Genomic DNA, 23,916 nt, shown 5'->3' with positions numbered 1-23,916 from the left:
GTAAAAAATAAAGAATAAAAATACAAAATATGGATATACTCATCCCTCCGACGGACCCTGGACCTTAGCGGTGCAACCGGCAGCCTCCGTTCCTAAGAATGCAGTGAGTGAAGGACCTTCGATGACGTCGCGGTCACGTGAGCGGTCACATGAGCGGTCACGCAACCAATCACAAGACCGATACGTCATCGCAGGTCCTGTACACTCACTGCATTCTTAGTAACGGAGGCAGCCGGTTGCACCGCTAAGGTCCAGGGTCCGTCGGAGGGGTGAGTATATCCATATCTATTATATTTATATTTTTTATTTTTTACATAAATATGGATCCCAGGGCCTGAAGGAGTGTCTCCTCACCTCCAGACCCTGGGTACCATACACTGGGAACTTCCGATTTCGATTTCCGATATCACAAAAATATCGGAACTCAGTATCGGAATTCCGATACAGCGAATATCGGCCGATACCCGATATTTGCAGTATCGGAATGCTCAACACTAAATACAAGGTAATAGGAACGGAAGTAAAATAGAACCCACAAACCTGTAGGAAATGACATGCACCCAAAATGTGGAGAACCACCGGACTAAGTCTATAAAATAAAGGAACAAGGAATAATGAATAGACATATCAATACATACAGTACATCTCATATGTAATATATAATATATGATACATATTATTATATATACACATTATAATATAGATGCTCTTCTGTATAAAGATATATGGTGTAGATGGAATTCAATGAGAGAATCAGGTTCACTATAGTATACCCAGGAGTACCCATTGGTCCCAGATCCAAAAAATAATTGTTAGTAAAATACCTCATACTCCCTATTAAGGCCATTGGGTTCTAGGGTATTGAGAGTGTAAATCCAATAGGCCTCCTTCTCCTTCAAATGTCTATAGAGCCATTGCGCAGGTGCGAACCTGTCCAAACGCACATGCGGAGTATAACTGAGCCGACGGAAGTGGGGCAGAGGTAACTGCTATAAAAAACCATCGCTGTATTTTGTAAGGGCCCGTGTGACTGCAAGACAGTGTTATGACACTGACTATTACGCTAATAGGAAAACATAAATACAAGGTAATAGGAAGAGAAGTAAAATAGAAACCACAAACCTGTAGGAAAGGACATGCACCCAAAATGTGGAGAACCACCGGACTAAGTCTATAAAATAAAGGAACAAGGAATAATGAATAGACATATCAATACATATAACTCATACATCTCATATCTAATGTATAATATATGATACATATTATTATATATACACATTATAATATAGATGCTCTTCTGTATAAAGATATATGGTGTAGATGGAATTCAATGAGAGAATCAGGTTCACTATAGTATACCCAGGAGTACCCATTGGTCCCAGATCCAAAAAATAATTGTTAGTAAAATACCTCATACTCCCTATTAAGGCCATTGGGTTCTAGGGTATTGAGAGTGTAAATCCAATAGGCCTCCTTCTCCTTCAATTTCAATATTCTATTACCTCCTCTTCTTGTTATAGGTATGCTATCAATAATTTGGTACCGAAGCTGTGAGATGTTATGGTTATGTAAAATGAAGTGAGCCGGAATGGGTAACATTGTTCTTCTTTACGGCACCCACTCTCATGCACTTCACTTTATTTCATTTTATCGTTTCAGTTATAATTCCTGTACCACCATACAGGTAATAATGGTCTTTCTTGGTTATTTCTCTGTATTCATTCATTCCACCTAGGACGTTCTATATATGGTTGCTCTTTTCTTTAATCCCTACTTACTTAAGACCTACAATATTTAAGTGGGGATAATGGATTATGTAGATGTATTGTTTATGGAGGTTACAAATAATTATCTCTGTATTGTTTTGTTCTTAATTTTCTTTCCCCAGTGTAGGGGAGACGTTTCTCTCTGTATATATTTATGGTGTTATATTCTTATCTATTTATGTATCCTATAGAGGTACAATGATTCTTGTTCATGGAATCTCCATTAGACATTATTGAATGAATTTGATTTATATATACTTCTGATTTGTTTTTTTCGACCAATGTAACTATACAGTCATTTATGTATTTTCTCTTTTTCCGATGTACGTGTTAATTTTCATTATCTCTATATTTTTACGCTTTTGTAGATCATTGCCTTGACAAAGGCCAATTCGGGCCAAAACGTTGGCTTACTGTATGTCTGGTCGAACAATAAAATACACTATTGGCAAATTGATTTTTTTGATGGCCTCAGATTGATCAATATAAATATATTATTTTTTTCTGAGGACTTTATAATACTAATATCATACTGACTGGTTTTTGATCCCCCTGATCTGTTACTGAATATTTTTCTTGGGGGTTCATCTCAGCTTTACATTATGTCGCTGAGTACGCTCTCATATAACCAATCAGAAGTGGAATTAATTATTTTGCAAGTTAATGTACTGGGCCAATTCCTACATACCCCCGCAGATCAGATGAAGACCCGTGATCTCGAAAGAGTATGTAGAAGGAAGACGGCTCTCCAGCTTCATTACGTGACACTGGCTAAATATCACAAGGTTCAACGTATACCGAGAGGCCTACGGGTCTCACTCAGACCTACTCTTTTTTCTGATAAGGATGATTTTTGTGATAAATTCGAAGCAATCTTAAATAAATGTTCCTTGGATCTTATTCTCCTAACGGTGAATTACCTCCATAAGGAGATTCCTGCTATCGACACTGAAATTGGCAACATCGAACAACAACTCCGTAATACTTTGTCCCATGAGGAATTTATTAAAATTAAGACTCAGACTGATAAAACAATTAACGAATTTCAGTCCCAACTCCAGGAACGGAAAAGGTTGAAATTTATTCGGGATACCGATGACTAACAACGTGGAGAGGTATATCGTTGGACCAACAGGAATCCAGAATCTACCAATAGAAGGACCTCAAGACATTGGAACTCTCCCTTTTCTTCTGACTCTGGAAGTGATAGCTCTCGATCTTCATTTCGCTCGTATGATCAGAGACGGGGCCGTAACCCCAGGACTAGAGGCAACAGACATTATCCAGCAGGTACTGAATCCACTCCTACAAGGATGCAGACTCGTTCGCAGGTATCTAATGATCAACTTGTATATAATATTTCATCACATATTTTGTCTCCCACTGAACTTTCTGTTCTGCAGAAGGGACTGTCGTTTTGTCCAACCCCCCCTTTTAAGGATTTTATTTTAGATCAAGAGCTTAATCGCTTCTATAGATCTCTCCATCTTAAAGTACACTTTTCTAGTTTACAATCTTCTACATCTACACCCCAGACTATTACTACATCTGAAATGGATGGCGAGACACTTACTTTGAAGAAACTTAATCTGACCCAATGTAGTTCGTTCTCTCCTCCCAAAACATATCATCCTATTGAAACTTTTATTTCACTTGTCCAGAAGGACGTACGTGCACAATTAGCTGACATTCATCATAGCCTCCTCCATGTTAGTAGCAATATGTCACGGGCTGAGAAATCGGCTATCAGGAGCCTTAAGTCCAATAAAAATTTGATAAATAAACCCACGGACAAAGGCGGAGCGGTAGTTGTAATGGACAGACACTACTATATAAGTGAGATTCGGTCACAATTGAGTGATTCTGACACCTATCTCCCTATAGCCCATGATCCCACTTTTAACATTGCAGAGGAAATTCGGACTATGTCTCATCAATTTAGTACTTTGGGGGTAATTGATCAGAAGTTGAGCGAATTCTTGATCAATGCACATCCCGTTTGTCCAGTACTGTACAAACTACCTAAAGTTCATAAGAGTCTTACTCACCCCCGGGGAGACCGATCATGGCCTCGATTGGATCACTTCTCTCTCCTTTGGCGTTTGTGTTGGAAAAAATCTTATCTCCATTGATGTGTCATATTCCCTCTTTTCGCTGCGATACATCCCATTTTTTGACCTCTATTCATGATCTAGGCACAATGCCCACCGATTGCTATCTAGTAACCTTAGATGTAAATAGTTTATATACGAACATTGATAATGAGAAAGGTATCCAAGCAATTGAGGATTTTCTTAATGATAAAACTCCGTTTCATCACAATTTAAAGAGATTCTGTAGGACATTACTTACACTAATTTTGACTAAGAATTTTTTTCTTTTTGAGGATGAGTTCTTCATTCAACGGAATGGTACTGCCATGGGCAGTAACGTGGCGCCACCTTATGCCAATATTTTTATGGCCGAATTCGAGTCCAAATTTGTCTATGTACATCCACTCTTCCAACAGTACTGTATACTATGGAAGAGGTACATAGACGATATTTTTCTCATTTGGTGTGGAGACATTGAATCTCTCTTGTCCTTTCACCAATCCATTAATCGGAGAGTAGTTAAATTAACTTTCACGATACACTACGATCGAAGATTTATTCCATTTTTGGATACTCAAGTCATTATTAATGAGGATGGAGTGTTATCCACTGATCTCTATGTCAAACCGACTGATAAGAATAGTTTATTTCTTTACATGAGCTGTCATCCTCGTCACATTTAGGCTACGTTCACATTTGCGCTGTGTGCTGCGACGGCGACGCAACGCACAACGCATGCCAAACGCATGAAAAACGCAGCAAAACGCAGTGTTTTGTGACGCATGCGTTTATTTTTTTAGCGTAAAAAAAATGCAACATGCAGCGTCCTCTGCGCCCTGACGCTTGCGCCAAAAAAACGCATGCGTCACAAAATGCAACACAACGCATGTCCATGCGCCCTCCATGTTAAATATAGGGGCACATGACGCATGCGTTGCCGCGGCTATGCCCGACGCAATGCAAATGTGAACGAAGCCTAAAAGGGCTCTCCCCAAATCACAATTTCAGAGGATAAATCGTATTGTATCTGACCATTCTCAATGCTCTCTGAGACTTAATGACATGGCCTCCAAATTTTGCAGTCGAGGTTATCCTGATACTCTTCTTAATTATTCTTTTGATACTTCATCCCCCACAGTTCTACGCTCCAACACACAGAGAATGGCCTTTGTGAATACCCACCATCCTTTCATGCAGTTATTTTATAAGCTCATACATAAACATTGGCCTTTACTTGGTTTATCATATCCGGACATTCCAGAGTTTCTTGCTCCCCCACTTATGTGTCATAAAAAACCACCTAACCTACGGAACCTCCTCGTTTCAGCGGATGTTGGTAGTTCTAAAAGTACAGTGAGACAAACCTTTCTCACTTCAGCACGGAAGGGAACGTTCCCCTGCTTACACTGCCTCCAATGCTCGAATATAACAAGAGGAGATACATTTACTCACCCAAGATCGGGTAAGCATTTTACTATTCGCAACTTTTCTAGTTGTGATTGCACCTATGTCATATATTTTATCAAATGTCCTTACGGTCTCGGGTATGTTGGGGAGACTACCCAGCATATCCGAGACCGCATATCTCAACATAAATCGACAATTCAATGCAAAAGAACAATGTTACCCATTCCGGCTCACTTCATTTTACATAACCATAACATCTCACAGCTTCGGTACCAAATTATTGATATCATACCTATAACAAGAAGAGGAGGTAATAGAATATTGAAATTGAAGGAGAAGGAGGCCTATTGGATTTACACTCTCAATACCCTAGAACCCAATGGCCTTAATAGGGAGTATGAGGTATTTTACTAACAATTATTTTTCGGATCTGGGACCAATGGGTACTCCTGGGTATACTATAGTGAACCTGATTCTCTCATTGAATTCCATCTACACCATATATCTTTATACAGAAGAGCATCTATATTATAATGTGTATATATAATAATATGTATCATATATTATACATTAGATATGAGATGTATGAGTTATATGTATTGATATGTCTATTCATTATTCCTTGTTCCTTTATTTTATAGACTTAGTCCGGTGGTTCTCCACATTTTGGGTGCATGTCCTTTCCTACAGGTTTGTGGTTTCTATTTTACTTCTCTTCCTATTACCTTGTATTTATGTTTTCCTATTAGCGTAATAGTCAGTGTCATAACACTGTCTTGCAGTCACACGGGCCCTTACAAAATACAGCGATGGTTTTTTATAGCAGTTACCTCTGCCCCACTTCCGTCGGCTCAGTTATACTCCGCATGTGCGTTTGGACAGGTTCGCACCTGCGCAATGGCTCTATAGACATTTGCCCTTTTTCCGGTTTTTGCTCTTTTTCCGGTTGGCGCACAGCGTGTTTATTATAAAATACGCCATGGCGGTTACATGGTACACCGTCTCCTCACTGCGGCTGCATCTTGGACCCCGCATATCCCACCCTTCCAGGTATCGGTAGTTCTTATGTTTTCACATTTTCAGTCTTCTTTATGGCACCCACTCTCATGCACTTCACTTTATTTCATTTTATCGTTTCAGTTATAATTCCTGTACCACCATACAGGTAATAATGGTCTTTCTTGGTTATTTCTCTGTATTAATTTGTTCCACCTAGGACGTTCTATATATGGTTGCTCTTTTCTTTAATCCCTACTTACTTAAGACCTATAATATTTAAGTGGGGATAATGGATTATATAGATGTATTGATTATGGAGGTTACAAATAATTATCTCTGTATTGTTTTGTTCTTAATTTTCTTTCCCCAGTGTAGGGGAGACGTTGCTCTCTGTATATATTTATGGTGTTATATTCTTATCTATTTATGTATCATATATAGGTACATTGATACTTGTTCATGGAATCTCCATTGGACATTATTGTATGAATTTGATTTACATATACTTCTGATTTGTTTTTTCGACCAATGTATCTATACAGTCATTTATGTATTTTCTCTTTTTCCGATGTACGTATTAATTTTCATTTTCTCTATATTTTTACGCTTTTGTAGATCATTGCCTTGACAAAGGCCAATTCGGGCCGAAACATTGGCTTACTGTATGTCTGGTCGAACAATAAAATACACTATTGGCAAATTGATTTTTTGATGGCCTCAGATTGATCAATATAAATATATTATTTTTTTCTGAGGACTTTATAATACTAATATCATACTAACTGGTTTTTGATCCCCCTGATCTGTTACTGTAGTATGTATGTAGTTTGTTGTATGTATGTAGTATGTATGCATGTACTATGTATGTAGTATGTATGTAGTATGTTGTATGTATGCAGCATGCATGTAGTATGCATGTAGTATGCATGTAGTATGTATGTAGTATGTATGTAGCATGTATGTAGCATGTATGTAACATTTATGTAGCATATATGTAGTATGTATGTAGTATGTTGTATGTATGTAGCATGTATGTAGTATGTATGTAGCATGTTTGTAGCATGTATGTAGTATGTATGTAGTATGTATTATGTATGTAGTATGTAGCATGTATGTAGCATGTATGTAGCATGTATGTACTATTTTTTTCTTTTTTACATTCAACACATTAGCCGGATGATGGGACTACTACTGTCCCATCAGTGGCTAATGTGTCAATCACTGTGATTGTAGCAGGCATTGTCCGATGGGACTTGTAGTCCCATCGGACGATGCCTGCACAGACACAAAGACCCCTGGCAGGCCCACACAGACCCCCCCGGCAGGCCACACAGACCACCGGCAGGGCCACACAGACCACCCGGCAGGCCCACACAGACCCCTGAGAGGCCACACAGACCCCCGGCAGGCCGCACAGACCCTGACCAGAGACACGCAGTCAAAGCACACTCACCGCCCACACTCAATTATAGTGCATTATTGCACTATGGGAATTTCGATTTCGGTATCCGATATCGCAAAAATATCGGATCTCGGTATCGGAATTCCAATGCAGTGAATATCGGCCGATACCCAATATTTGCAGTATCGGAATGCTCAACACTAGTCACCAGGTATTGTGACCTATACTTAGGCTAGGTGCAGACATCTGTGTATTCTCTCATCTGAGAGAATTGGGTCTATTATGCAAATACTCTGACCAGAGTGTTATCATAGCATGATTATAGTGCGATCTGATTCTGATGTGGAGTAGAGAAAAAAATGTCTCCATCTTCTCCATTCTGTCAGTCCGTGGAAATCAGACTGCACTCAGATGTTATCCTAATGCAGTCGGATGATTTCTACAGACTTACTGACTTGCATGGCTGAGTGTGATCTGAATGATGGATCATTGGCACCTCCATTCATGTAGTGGTCATTGCTGTGTACTGCAGATACCCCCACGACATAATTTTAATTACCTATCTTATGGATAGGTCATCAATATCTCATGACAAGACAACTCTTTAAGTATTGTCCAGACATCCTTCAGTCTCATAAATGTTCTAACCAAGATTTTCACTGGCAGCACACGTACCCATTGAAGTCTAAGGTGTAATTCACAACTTAGATGGTGTGTCTGCAAAAATCCCAGCTATTATGCAATTACAATCATAGAATGGTTATACAGGGTGGGCCATTTATATGGATACACCTAAATAAAATAGGAATGGTTGGTGATATCAACTTCCTGTTGTGGCACATTAGTATATGGGAGGGGGGAAACCTTTCACTACACCACATTATGTCAGGGTGTCAGGTCCGAGCATTCCTACATGAACAGTTTCTTGGAAAGTGGATTGGTCATCATGGGCCAGTTCAATGGCCACCAAGGTTTCCCGATCTGACCCTCTTAGACTTTTATCTTTGGGGTCATCTAAAGGCAATTGTCTATGCTGTGAAGATACGAGATGTGCGGCATCTGAAACAAAAGATAATGGAAGCCTGTGCTAGCATTTCTACTGCAATGTTGCTATCAGTGTGTCAAGAGTGGGAGAAGAGGGTTGAATTGACAATCCAACACAAGGGTAGCACTTTGAACACATTTCAAAAGTGGTCATAAACTTGTAAATAACTCATGAAAGAGTAAAATGGCCGACTTAAAAATGGCCGCCATGTTCACCACCCATCTTGAAAAGCTCCTCCCAATATACTAATGTTCCACAAACAGGAAGTTGATATCACCAACCATTCCCATTTTATTTAGGTGTATCCATATAAATAGCCCACCCTGTATAATGTTAGGTTGGCATATGTTTTTATAATAAATCATGAATTTTCTTTCTTAATATGAAGAATAGCATCCTGCCATAATGGTGTACATCTATTGTTACCTGTTTTGTCGGAATTGCATAGTATTGTTTCCTTTTCTGCTCTCAGTCCAGGGCTAGGACCATGCTTCATCCACATTGTGATAGTAAATTGGTCAGTTAGATTTTTTGGTACTATAGCATCTGGAATTTTCACTCCTTGTTTGCCATCAAATTTAAAGATCATGCCACTGTTGTCCATAGGCAGGCCAGCTGTCCAGTTGGTGGCAGCAGTAGGAGTTGGGAGTAAGTCAATGGCGCCAGAAGAGGGTCCTAAATATAAAAAAGAAAAGGACAAAAAACATGACATACTTAGAATAGATAAAGTACAAAGACACGGCACTCTGTCAATAGGTGAGAGTTGGTGCTCAAGTAGGGTATCCAAACCGTTGACCAATGTATAAAAAAAACTTGGCACTCAAATTTCTTGAAAGTGAAAATTTGTTGATTTTTATTGCACGTCCAGACACAGATTCAACAGATGTTAAACGTTTTCGGTCCACATGGACCTTCTTCAGAACAATTCCAATTTATCTGGTTAACTGACTGAAACCAAATAGAAGACAAAGAATGCCTTCTAGAGAAACACGCATCCCTCTCCGGTGGTGTACCCCCATTATCGCTTCCACGCTACACTCCGAGTATGGGCCACAGCCTTCCCTAGCGACACAGTTCGCCTGAGAGCCCTCACATCTATTCATTGTACTGCCTCACAGCATTTCTCCAGAAGGCATTCTTTGCCTTCTATTTGGTTTAAATCAGTTAACCAGATAAATTGAAATTGTTCTGAAGAAGGTCCATGTGGACCGAAAACGTTTAACATCTGTTGAATCCGTGTATGGACGTGCAATAAAAATCAACAAATTTTCCCTTTCAAGAAATTTGAGTGCCAAGTTCTTTTTATACAATACTTAGAATAGAGTACTGATCTCTAGAAGAAGACAATTATGAATTATGATAAAAATAATATGAGGCAATATTTATTTAGCACCATCATCTTCTGCAGTGCACAACTGTTATAGTGTGTGTCTACTACTCAGAGAAACCCGTATCAATTCTTATGTTTGATCCCAGCAAAATAAAAACACTTATACTCAATAGTGATGGTGTTCTTCCAGTGGTGCACTTGATCTTCCAGCCATGCTAATGAGCAATTACTTTACTCTTCCCTGCTATGGATGTAATTGACATCCAGAGGAAGAAAGAGCTGCTGCTCCTCATGGCCCAGTGTATGGGATGAGTGTGGCTGTGTGATGATGTTGTGATAAGAGACTCTTCCCTGATGCAGGAAAGATATATATATCTTGGTACCGTGTTAGCCAGTAGATAGAAAAATGTTTAGAATTGAGAGTCCTCAGTGGTTGATACCTTTTAATGGCTAACTAAAAAGATGGTAACAAATTGCAAGCTTTCGAGACTACACAGGTCTCTTCATCAGGCATAGACTAATACAAATTCTGAAGAATCACATATTTAAGCACAGCATAGCACAGAAAAAAAAACATGGATAAGATAGGTGACATGAAGCAGAATTACCATGAGTGATAAACAGTTATGTCCATAAATGTTGGGCCAGTTCTTAGATAAGGAATGTTTTATTGTCCTCTGATTGGGGTCTCTGTTGTGATGACCCCTCATAGTCTGAGGGGCAAGTTCCTTAGTTGATGTAAAAAGACATAAATCCATGCGACACATTCATTCCACCACTAAGACAGTCAAAGGTCGTCATCAGTTTTTATTCCCAGACTCTTCTGTCTCTCTGAGTTTTAAAGTAACCTTTCAACACAAGTAATTTCATGTCCATAATGTTATGATTTGGGAGACAAAAATGTATTGCCACAGGTAGATCCATTCTTTTTTCTCTTATTGTGTGGCGGTGAGAATTCATTCTTGTTCTCAGTTTCTGCCCTGTCTCCCCCACATACAGACCCCCAGTTGGACATTTAGTACAAATGATTAGGTACACCACATTAGAAGTGACGCAGCTGAAAGTACCTGGTATGATATCTTGTAGTCCTGATGTGAGTTGGGGATCTTTATCTTGTCCGTGGTCATTATAAATGGACAGGTTTTACATTTTTTCTGATTGCAGGGAAAGGTACCTGCAGCTGTTGGAGAGGACAGGGAGCTCTTGACAATGATGCTTCTTAGATTTGGGGGCTGTATAAAACACAGCAGTGGGGCGTCTGGAAAAATGGATTGTAATCGGGCATCTTTTTGTAGTAAAGGTTGTAATTTCCGTGCAGCTCCCCTTAGCACCTCCAGATTTGGATTGTAGGTAACTACTAGCGGTACCCGGTTATTTTCTTCTTTACAGTAGCTTTGTAATGTAGCAGGTGATTCCTTGATATTCTGGTGGCTCTTGTAATCTGGTTTTCAATTGTTCTTGGATGGTAGCCCTGATTCGAAAAGGTCTTTCTGAGGCGATCAAGGTGTTCATCCCTATCCATTGGGTTGGAACATATACGATTGTATCTGATGGTTTGGCTGTAGACAATGGAGTTTTTTATGTGTTTTGGATGGAAACTGTCCCATTTAAGGTATGTTGGATGGTGGGGTCATCACAACAGAGACCCCAATCAGAGGACAATAAAATATTCCTTATCTAAGAACTGGCCCAACATTTATGGACGTAACTGTTTATCACTCATGGTAATTCTGCTTCATGTCACCTATCTTATCCATGTTTTTTTATTTTCTGTGCTATGTTGTGCTTAAATATGTGATTCTTCAGAATTTGTATTAGTATATGCCTGATGAAGAGACCTGTGTAGTCTCAAAAGCTTGCAATTTGTTACCATCTTTTTAGTTAGCCATTAAAAGGTATCAACCACTGAGGACTCTCAATTCTAAACATTTTTCTTCCCTGATGGTAAGCTAAGATAAATAGGGGACCACATGCAAGAACTGAAATGGCAATATCTCTTCACATCAGTTGGCAGTAATTTTATAGCCATCATATTAAAACACAACAGGAGAACCATTAACTTGACTATGCTACAGTGTAACATTAAATGGAAAGTGAGATCAGAAAGTAATATAGTCTAAATCAGGTTTTTATTTGTTATGGGTTTTTTTCAAAATCTATATAAAAATACAATTTTTATTCTTGCAATATTCATATTGGCCATTAGTCCTAATATTAAACTTATAGACAAAAGCAGAAATATTCTGCCTCTGACAGTATTCACTTGAATACCAGTTTTTCCGCTCATGATCAGCTTTTGCAATAAGACCTTTGAGAAGGGAGTAGAAGGAAAGGAGCTCACTGGGGCTCATTCTTACAGCAATGAGGCAATTATTTTTCTTCTGTAGTATGCAAAAAAAGGAACCAATTTGATGGATCACATAGTCATCAGTGTTTGTTCAGTGTGTAAGGTTTTACCATCAGAGTTTAACCAGATTTTGCTTTGCATAAGGAAATGTTCCTCAAGTTTCTTCTATCAAATTAACTTTACAACAGCACTAAGGTGCAATAGAGATGTCACCCAAGTGCTATTTGATTTTTTTCTTTTCCCTTACCTATAGATTTGTATTGGCAAGTTTGATATGTGACTCATGTTTTGATGCAGCCTACTCAGTCCACAAAAAACAAACAAACATGTAAACATTCCCCTGGACTATAATGGATGCTGTTTCTATCCATAAAAAGTCAGAATAACACATACAAATGAAAAAACGACAACTGATAGAGTAAGTGTGACAACACCACATTTATTTTTAAATATGCCAGAGGTATTATTCACTAAGCCCAGGTACAGGAGCTAATGTTCATATGAGTCCGAACAATGACTCTTGTTGTAGGTTGAATGTTAGCTGACTATCTATTTTATCAGTCCCAGCAGCTTATTGTTCTGCTATTCTTGAGGGACAAAGGTGCAGGTTAATTGAACAATTGATGTTTGTTAATATGTTGATTATCCATTGTATCAGTCTATGCAGATTGTTGTTATACAAACATTGAAGGACAAAATATGCAGTTTAATTAAAAACTCAAACAATGAGAGATGAGTTGTTCTCACTTTCCCCCACTCCTTAGGAAATTGGCCTGAAAAACAGCTGTTGGTATAAAAATGTATCTTTCTACATCTACAGAGAGACCCTAGAGAACAGCAGCCAATGCACTAAGGCTCCAACTGGAGGAATACAGATTTTATCCACTGCCCATCCACTGAACCCATGGAGATGTTTGAAGAACCCAGGTTGGGATGATCAGATCACCTGGCCATGTACCTAATTGGATTCTGTCAGGTTCCTAAGCTTGCCTCTACCTACTCTCTGTGGGTGTCTGCCAAAAGCAGTGTGCCAAGGGTTCGGGTTGTTGGCCCTGGTAGCCCCGAAGTCATAGATATTTTAATTCCCGGCAAACCAGCGGAAGGGTGAGACACTATCACTTGATCATTTGCACCATCTTATGTATTTTCTGGTACTGTACTATATGTTATTGACTGTTGGTGGTTCAGTAAAGTTTTGCCTTATTTTGTTACACTCACTTACACTTGTTTCAGTGGTATTATGCCTATGGGAAGAAGAACAGGCATTCAGTGGGTTGAACCATGGTCCATGTGGTCTTTCTAAAGACAGCCAAACCAGCAGATGAGCACCCACTGACTCATGTCTCCACACTTGGTGGCAGCAGTGTGATAATACTCAGCCCAGAAGGTTCGGGGGAGCTACAGGGGACTGGGGTTCATAGACACTTTCCAAAAACTCTACAACCAAGGAGGCAGAAAGACAGTTACAGTAGATTATAGGTAAGGGATTCACAGCAAGTTTTGGATGCCACCATGTCCAACCCCACCAGCCATGAGAAGAGGACTGTAGTGGATATACAGCCTTAACAGGAAAAGGCAACTAGAGGAGTTGTGCCAGGCTTGATGGATTTAATACAGGGCTGCCAACACTTGATAGGATTGATTCAGGAATTAGTCCTTTGAGATGCCCAGAACATCATGGAGAACGATGTGTTTGACCAAGAGGAAATTAACTGCCTGGCAAATCAAGGATCCAGTGGCTGTTTGGAATCAAACAGCTAGTTCCAACCAAGCAGCCCGAATCCTCAGTAGTTGGTTGTATTGGCACCCAGAGCCTCAAGAGGGAGAAGGAGATGCAGGAATTGTTCCATTGGTATGGGCAGATCCATACCATCGAGCTGAAGAATTGCAGGGGAGGCAGTGCCACACCATTCTCTGCTTCCTGTGGTTCTGAGAAGCTGATGAAGGCAGAGACACTGTGTGTGGATGCAATGGATATGAGTTCAGCTCTCGCCGATTACATGTGGGGTTTCTCAGGTCAAATCGGGGACCAGGAGAAGAATATAGAGGACCACGCGGTAAGAACAGACCCACTTCCTAGTGAACTGAATGCAGAGTCCTTGACTTAAGGCTTTTCCCATTAAGGAGTTGGCAGGATCTAAAAGATCATATGAGAGTAACTGGAGATGTCTTTTCTGCTGATGTACCAAATAACCGAATGGGGATTTTGGAGTTTATTAGCAAAGAATATATGGAATATGCTTTGAGAAAACTGGATGATACAAATTTTCATTCTCATTAAGGTGAAGCCTTACATTCATCATTCTGCTGAAAGAAATGCTGATGGACTGACCATGACAAGTAGAGAATCCTATCATGTCTCGTTCATTTAGAAAGGGAAGGAATGTGATGAACCTGCATTTATCCTTAATTATGCCTGATGTATTATTCAGCAGGCCCAGGTATATGGGCTATTGCTCATATGAGTCTAAATTTTGACACTTGTAGATTGAATTGATGTTTGTTGATTTGTTGAATGCTTGCTGACTACCTATTGTATCAGTCAGGGAGCTTAATGTTTTGCTATCCCTGAAGGAAAAAGGCACAGGTTAATTGAACAATCGTTTATTAAGGTTTGTTCACCCACTGTATCAGTTCATGTAGCTTGCTGTTATGCAAACATTTAAAGACAAATTATGCAGGTTAATTGAACACTTGAACAGTGAGAGATGACCTCCTCCCACCTCCCCCCATACGTGTTTATAGTGGCTGGAAGTACAGCTGAGAGTGTAAAAAGGGACCTATCTCCTTCTGCAGAGAGACACTAGAGGACAGCAGAGAGAGACCCATTCGCTCCAGTTGGAGGGATACAGATTTGAGACTCTACAGAACAGCAGCCCGGGAACTCTACATGACAGTAGGCAAGGCACCATGGCTCCAACAATTTTACATTTTTGAGGACAGTAACATAAGAGACCAGATGGAGGAATACAGATCTGATCCATTAACCATCACTGAATCCATGGAGACATTTGGAGAAGCCAAGTTGGGATAATCAGGTCACCTGGCTCCATGGAGACTTTCAGAGAAGGGTGGTTGGGACAATCGGGTCACCTGGTCACAAACCTCAATGGACTGTCAGCTTCCTATGCTTGTTTTTACCTTCTCTCTGTGGGTGTTTGCAAAAAATGGGGTGCTATTGGTTGGGGTAATAGGTCATGGAAACAATGAAGTCTCAGCTGATCTAATCCCGACAAGCCGCCAGCGAAAGAGTGAGTCTATGTAATTTGCACCTTCTTGTGCATTTGCTGGGACTGTTCTTCATGTTATTGTATGTTGGTCGTTCAATAAATTATTGCCACTCTGTTTTACCCTCACCCTGGGTTTTATAAGGAGTGTCCTATCCACAGGAAGGAGGGCATTCATTTAGATGAGTCCTAGTCCATGCGGTCTTTTTAAAGACAGCTGGGCCAGCGGAAGAAAGATCCCACTAACCCTTGTGTCTCCTAAGCCTAATCCTGGTTATTGCAGTTAAACAGATTTAATGTACATCCCTGCAACCTTACATGACTCTGATGAAAGTTAGCTGTGGGAAAAGCAAATAGAGGAATAGGTCATGTTGATTGACATGAGTTTGGTCTAAGACGTTAAAAAAGACTTTACAAACGTGATCTTTCGATTTTTTTCATACTTTTGATTATGGCAAATAGCTTTCCAGCACTGCCCCAAGGCCCAAGCGCAAACAAACTGCAAATCCCAGTATTATACATTCATAAACTGTTTTTCTGCTTCTAACAATCTCAAATTTCATTGCTCTAAATTGTTTTAATGTTCTAATTATCAGTGACAGCTGCCATGTTTAGTTAGCTCAAACTGACAATATAGTTTAGCATGGTATATAGGAGTTTTGCATACACTTTAGACTTACTAGTTAAGCATTTGTGGTGGAATTTCGATAGTGAGTCATGGAAAGCAATGAATAGTTTCCAATTTTAGATAATAATGACATTATATAGCCTGTCATTTCACAACTAGTTATTCACTGGTATCAAGTCTAATCATATTTGTAGAATTACTTTGGGTAAAAAAACCAAACTATTTTGTTAATATAAAACAGACCTCTACCTAAATATTCAGTTAATTGAGGGGGTTACTTGAGTCAAACTTTTACTATGCCAAATGCGTTAGAATTACATCACATTTATTATGTGTTTTAGAAACTTTCAGCACCTGACTCAAGGGACGTGGGTTCGAGGGTAAAGGTTGTGGCTTTAGTGTGTTATGTTGTGCTCCAAAAATATGCCAAAGGTTTGATGCAAATTTTTAGAACAAAGCAAGTCAGCTAATAGCTTTTTCATCAGTAAAGGAGACAGGACAAAACACATGCAGCATATACTGTATATACTACAAATACAGCCATGGACCAAAATCATGCAATGAAATACAACTCAATACGACTCAATGATTCCACTAAAACCTATAAGAACAGTGAGCCATAAATCAACAAGTTATCATATAAAATGCTAAATTACATTCAAATTTAAAATATGAACACCACATAGGATACACAAATATGGCTGCATCAGCAAAGGACAGGACATGAAATAAAATACAGCAAGGATATATCAAGAACAAAGAAGTAATAGACTGCAAAGATTGCCAGTAGAGATACTTTCAGGGTTAGGTTCGATGAACATCCCGATGTTCACCAAATATATTTGATGAACAGTTCATCGAACATACCCTAACCCCATTTAATTCAATGGGAGACAAAACTAAAAGCATAGACAACACCTTAAGGGGTGACAAAAAGCTTCCCAAACAGCTCACATTATGGGCAGACACAAAGAAAAGTGGCATCAATTGACCCACAATAGAAATTTGATAATGGCACAGCAGCAGTCAGCCATGGGCCATGCATGAGGTATCAGGGTCTGGGGCAGCATTAAGGCTATGTGCCCACGTTCAGGAGACTGTGCAGTATTTTCCTGAGCAAATTAAGACTACTTTCGCAGGAAATCCGCATGGGTTTTTTTCGCGTTTTTTTGCGCCTTTTTTTTGCATATTTTTCGTGTTTTTTTCCGGAGCTTCACAATGCAATAATATAATGGCATATCCACGAAAAATCCACAAAATTCATGAGCATGAAAAAAACGAAAAGCATGTGCACAATAATTGCGGAATGCATTAAAAATGATAGGATGCTTAATATAAGCATGTTTTAAGAGTTTTTGCAGCGAAAAACCACCGAAAAAACGTGAAAAATCCGGAACGTGTGCACATAGCCTTAGGGTTCTGAATTTAAGTTTCAATTAAGGCAAGGTGGATGGAGGGTTGAGTGTAAGCCTGCTGTGCTGGGAGACTTGATACCTCATGCAGCAGCTCAAATTGGTTTTCTGCTCAGCCACACTCAGGTGGCGCAAATATCAGCTTCATAGACTACTATTATTACAGACATTTAAGGATAGTAACACAGGTATGACTGAATGTAAGTGCAGGCCTGCTGGTCTGGGAGTCCTACTGCTGCAGACAACACACATTAAAAAAAACCCAAATTGTAGTCTCCAAATTTAAAAAGTATATATTAGCACACACTAGTAAAGTGGCAACAATTTCCCCAGAGTAGAATTAGTACAATGGGCCTCTGACACCCCTTCCACTACAGGCAACCCACCTGATGGAGACACAACTTAGAAACTACACATTTAAAAAAAAAACAAGTTGAGCATAGTGCAATAGCAGTACTATATCCTAGCCTTAATAGGCAAGGGAAACAAGCACAATAATCTGGAATATCTTCATTAAACCATCACATGATGTGAGTACCCATGATAGCCTAATCTATATATATATATGTATATAATTATCTAAGGCTCACTTCCGTCTGTTTGTCTGTAACTTCCGTCTAAGGTCCACTTCCGTCTGTTTGTCTGTAACTTCCGTCTGTAACGGAAAACCTGCGCCGCTGATTGGTCGCGGCTGGCCGGGCACGACCAATCAGCAATATTGGGGCAGGATTTAAACACCGCTTCACTTTTTACTATTGATGCTGCCTATGCATCATCACAGGTTATTGCCACAAGGCATTACTAGGAATGGAGCATCTCCCACGTTGCTGATTGGTCACGTCCGGCTGGGCGCGACCAATGAGCGATTTGAACCACGCTTCGCTGATTGGTCACGCCCGGCCAGCCGCGACCAATCAGCAACATTGGGGTGGGATTTAAACACCGCGTCACTTTTTACTATTGATGCTGCCTATGCAGCATCAATAGTAAAAACATATAATGTTAAAAAATAATAAAAAACCCAAAAACCTTATATTCTCACCTTACAGCATCCGTGCCAGCCTTTCCCACCTCCTCGCAATGCTCCGGTCCCAAGAATTCATTGCGACAATGAGCCCAGATCACATAGCGGTTTCACGAGACCGCTACATCATCACGGTTTATTGCCGCAAGGCATTACTGGGAACGGAGCATCGCGAGGAGCATCGTTAAAGGCCTGGGCTGGATCTGGGGCCGCCGGAAGGTGAGTATATAACTAATTTTTATTTTAATTATTTTTTCACAGGGATATGGTGCCCACATTGCTATATACTACGTGGGCTGTGTTATATACTACGTGGGCTGTGTTATATACTACGTGGGCTGTGTTATATACTACATGGGCTGTGTTATATACTACGTGGGCTGTGTTATATACTACGTGGGCTGTGTTATATGCTACATTGGATGTGTTATATACTGCATGTGCTGTGTTATATACTGCATGGGCTATGTTATATACTACCTCACTGTGCTATATACTACGTGGGCTTTGCTTTATACTACATGGGATCTATTATATACTACGTAGCTCTGTTATATACTACGTGGCCTGTGTTATATACTGCATGGGCTGTGCTATATATTACGTGTGCTGTGCTCTATACTACATGGGCTGTGTTATATACTGTGTGGGCAGTGTTATATACTGTGTAGACTGTGCTATATACTGCATGGGCTGTGCTATATACTACGTGGGTTGTGCTATATACTATGTGGCTGTGCTATATACTACGTGGGCTGTGTTATATGCTATGTGGGCTGTCAGACTCTTTTGCCTGGGGCCCTCAAAAACCTGGAGCTGGCCTTGGCTTCACTAATTGGTCGCACCCAGCCGGCCGCAAACAATCAGTGACAGATGTAGTCTGGCCGCGAATTTGTGCAGGATTTGGACCATGCTTCGCTAATTGGTCGCGCCCGGCCAGCTGAATCCTGTGTATTCATTGCATTATTCTGAAATCTTTATAAATAAACTACATACAGTACATATTCTAATATACCCGATGCGTTAGAATCGGGCCACCATCTAGTCTATATATAATTGTCTAAGGGTCTGTTTGTCTGTAACTGAAATCCTGCGTCGCTGATTGGTTGTGTCCGGCCGGCCTCGACCAATCAGCGTTCATAAATAAATTACATACATATACTAGAACGAGAATAACATGAAGGACAGTCTGTGAGGGAGAGAATAACATGGAGATCAGTCTGTGAGGGAGAGAATAACATGGAGGTCAGTCTGTGAGGGAGATAATAACATGGAGGACCATCTGTGAGGGAGAAAATAACATGGAGGACAGTGTGTGAGGGAGACAATAACATGGAGGACAGTCTGTGAGGGAGAGAACAACATGGAGGACAGTGCGTAAGGGAGAGAATAAAATTTCCTTAGCATTCCGTAATGACATGCTATCTCGTCTGGATTGCAGTTAATGGTACCATAAATTGTGTTGCAACAGGACAATGACTCAAAACACACCTCTGGTTTATGTAAGGAGGAATGTTTTGGCAATTTCGTGGCCTCTATAATCCCCCAACCTCAACCCACTTGAGATGGTCTGGGGTGAGTTGTAGAGAACAGCAGAGTGCATCTTATCCGCATATTTCTGATGTTTTACAGCACATAATTACAGATCATATATATGTAATAATACAGTAAAATAAGAGATGAATTACCTTAATCAGCTCAGGACCAAGTCATTCTCCCCCATTCCTAACCAGGCACAGTTTCGAGTTTTCTCTTATATACACTTTAAATCCCTCTAAAATGTATGTATGTAATCTTTATATTCCGTTTATTTATTTTGGGGGGCTGAAAACAATTTTAAAAATAGAAAATATGAATCTATTTTTCACTTTTTTTATTTTATGTTTTTTTTTTTACAGCCACAAAGGAGTGCAGAAAAATAAAACATTTTAAATTATGTTCTCCTTTCCATAGACGTTTTATCTATTAATTTTTAACGGGCCATGACTAATAACAGAGATTTGGGTGGATGCTGTCTCTTTTTTGTTTGGTGTATTTATTTTTCTTGCTTTTTTATATATTTATTTTTTCAGGTGTGACCTGTCAGTAAGAGACAAGCAGTGGGCTAAAGGGAGCAAGGGCAGGAGAACTGCAAGTGCAATGTTCATCCCCACTGCACTTGCAGCTTATTAGCATACAATTACATTTATGGATTTCTCTAAAGGAGCAAAATGCATTTCTACAAGCAAGGTAAGGGCTTAAACTGCGTTAATGCGCCTTTCAACATATGCAATTAATTTGGGTAATGCAATCATAATAACTGGTTCTCTTTTGTAAGGAAATCACATTGAAATGTGCAGCATTGATTTATTCCACATCATTTAATGTATGCTCTGACTTTAAGGAGTGTCCTTGAACAGCTGCGCTGATACTCTCCTGCTATCCACTTTAAAAGGCTCATAACATAACATGAACTTGAAAGCACCAAAAAGTGCTGACAGTTAAGTGATAATTTTCATTATTGTTCCTTTAAGTATAGAGAAAAGTAAAGTTCTGGTATAGAGCAGAAGGTACTTATTGGTAAACTATGAGCTGTCAGCAGAGATCAGAAAGTTGTCATTTCAAGTCTCAATTATATCCTTGTTGGAAAGTGTTCAGATATTTATGACATTAGGCCACGTTTTACAAGAAATATGCCTGCTCCAATCTAGTTTTCACACTTTCCTCAGCAAATAAAATCATAATTGAAACGGAATGTAATTTAAATGGAAATCCTGTCTGTTCTGATAAATTCAAACAGAGGACCTGTCCACTCTTATCAGAGAATGCTGATAGAAATTTACCTGCAAAATATGATCAGTTTTTTTTTCCTAAAATCAGCTGAAGAATAAATAAGTACAGATAACCAGTAACCAAAGTTAATAGAGTTCAGAAGAATGGATTCAGAATACAAAATCTTAGGTCTGTGCAGATCGCTCACCAGGACTTAGTCCCAATGATGAACTTAAGAGAGCAATTAAAAAACTAACAACCAAAACCAAATTAATGAAGAACAGCTGATTTTATTTATATTTATCCCTCAACATTAATCTATTTAATGAAAACATTCTACTCTTTAATTACACTATGAATTATTTCTGCATCTGGTATAATTTCTGTAAATGAATCTTGCTATTGTATACTGGAAATATCGACACCCAATATTAGCTGAATATGCCAGTTTCTTTCATTGTTTTTATTTTTAAATGATCAATAGATTGCTGCCTAAAGGAAATCTGTTAGCAGGTTTTGCTATGTAATCTGAATACAGCAGGAGTTCGAGGCTGAAACACAGAATTCCAGGATGTGTCACTTGTCAAAGTGCTTGCTGTTGTTTACTGTGAAGGATTTATCACTAAGAGATTAACGTTGCTGGACTAGTCCAGCAACTAAGCACCTCACTGATTATGGACTTTGTACATGGAGAGACTAGTATGGGGGCGGGGTTAGATGTGGTGTGGGCAGGGTTAGTTTTCTAAGCTCTGCTTCATTCTAAAGCTAAAAGCTCTTATTGTATCGTAATGGCTGCACCCAGTAAACTAAATGATACATCATTGGATTCAACTTCTCTCTGCCTACATCATGCAGCTCTCAAGTGAGGTATCAAAAACCTGCTGATTTCCTTTAAATGGGTTGTCCCACAAGCAAAATTACACATGATACCAAAGTCCCCTGTGTTATCATTGTTTAATCATTACTGTCCTTAGGATTGGTAGTTTTACATTTGCACTACTGATCTTTTCACACAAGGGACTTTTAGCCCAATAGATGGGATCAGTGGATGTCTTTTAAGCCATACCACAAGCAACCATTCATATTTCATCTCTCCTGGGTATCCAAGAACTATCGCTTCTTCTTGCGGAGATTGACATGCTAAGCATGCCAAGATGAGGAGACTTAAAGCCGCAATGCTCCTCTGGGAAATATGCTAATTATGCAAATAGTCTCTTCAGAGAGGAAGAGAACTTGAACTCTAGTGCCACCTATTGGAAGGTAGCAATCCTACAAGTCAATGTCGACCCTTTAACAAGCCTTGTCACATGACTTAGGATAATAGCCAAACCAGAATCTCAATTTGCAGACACTATCCAAGAAGTATTGTTTCTCCTTGCAGAGATTGACATACCCAAACCAGATCTCCACTTTGCACTGACGAGGGGCAGTACCCTGAAACACAGTGTCTGAAAATTGAGATTCTGGTTTGGCTATTATCCTAACTCATGTGACAAGGCTCGTTAAAGGGTCGACATTGACTTGTAGGATTGCTACCTTCCAAAAGGTGGCACTAGAGTTCTAGTTCTTGTAGATTGTGAGCCTTCGCGGGCAGGGTCCTCTCTCCTACTGTACCAGTTATGACTTGTATTGTTCAAGATTATTGTACTTGTTTTTATTATGTATACCCCTCCTCACTTGTAAAGCGCCATGGAATAAATGGCGCTATAACAATAAATAATAATAATAATAATAATAGTTCTCTTCCTCTCTGAAGAGATAATTTGCATGATTAGCATATTTCCTAGTGGAGCATTGTGGCTTTAAGTCTCCTCATCTTGGCATACTTAGCATGTCAGTCTCTGCAAGGAGAAACGATACTTCTTGGATATCGGTTGGACACCTCTCACAAACTCAAACCAGATCTCCACTTTGAACTGATGAGGGGAAGTACCCCGAAACAAAGTGTCTGCAAGTGAAATTCTGGTTTGGCTATTATCCTAAGTGATGTGACAAGGCTCGTTAAAGGGTCGACATTAACTTGTAGGATTGCTACCTTCCAATAGGTGGCACTAGAGTTCTAGTTCTCTTCCTCTCTGAAGAGACAATTTGCATAATTAGCATCTCACCTGAGTGAGTGATAAATTATGTTTATGGGATTGCCTCATTGCCTCATTAAAACCTTTTTCTGATTAGGACCAGGGACAAATCTAGAGTAAGTGGAAGTATTCACAACAGGGTCCTGGTGCATGGTGAATAGTATGTCCAGGGATGGTTTTAGACAAAGTGGGGCCCTAGTCAAAAGATTACAGTAGGGCCCCAAATGCTAAAATACTGCACCATCACACTGACATTTACGTTGCATTAACATAGGCTGAGTTCAAGCCATTAAACAAGCACAATCTACAATATTGAAGTCCTTTGGTGCATGTTTCCCGGCCTCTTTACATCGGCAGAGGAAGAATGATGGGGACAGAACAATCACTAATAGATCAATATGTCCTCA

General features: G+C 39.6%; 1 protein-coding gene across 1 annotated transcript in view; it reads right to left on the bottom strand.

Moving 5' to 3' along the window:
- The window catches only part of CLSTN2 (calsyntenin 2), a 1,535,903-nt gene that overhangs the window by 336,824 nt on the left and 1,175,163 nt on the right, over positions 1 to 23,916 (bottom strand). The window contains exon 7 of the mRNA XM_077290847.1: positions 9,139 to 9,387. Coding sequence (XP_077146962.1) covers positions 9,139 to 9,387 — 249 coding nt within the window. The remainder of the gene's footprint in view (positions 1 to 9,138; positions 9,388 to 23,916) is intronic.

Source organism: Ranitomeya variabilis, chromosome 2 (genome assembly GCF_051348905.1).
Source record: "Ranitomeya variabilis isolate aRanVar5 chromosome 2, aRanVar5.hap1, whole genome shotgun sequence".
NCBI classification, from domain to species: domain Eukaryota; kingdom Metazoa; phylum Chordata; class Amphibia; order Anura; family Dendrobatidae; genus Ranitomeya; species Ranitomeya variabilis.
Note: the sequence above shows the minus strand (reverse complement) of the source record. Positions and strands in the feature narration are given on the sequence as shown.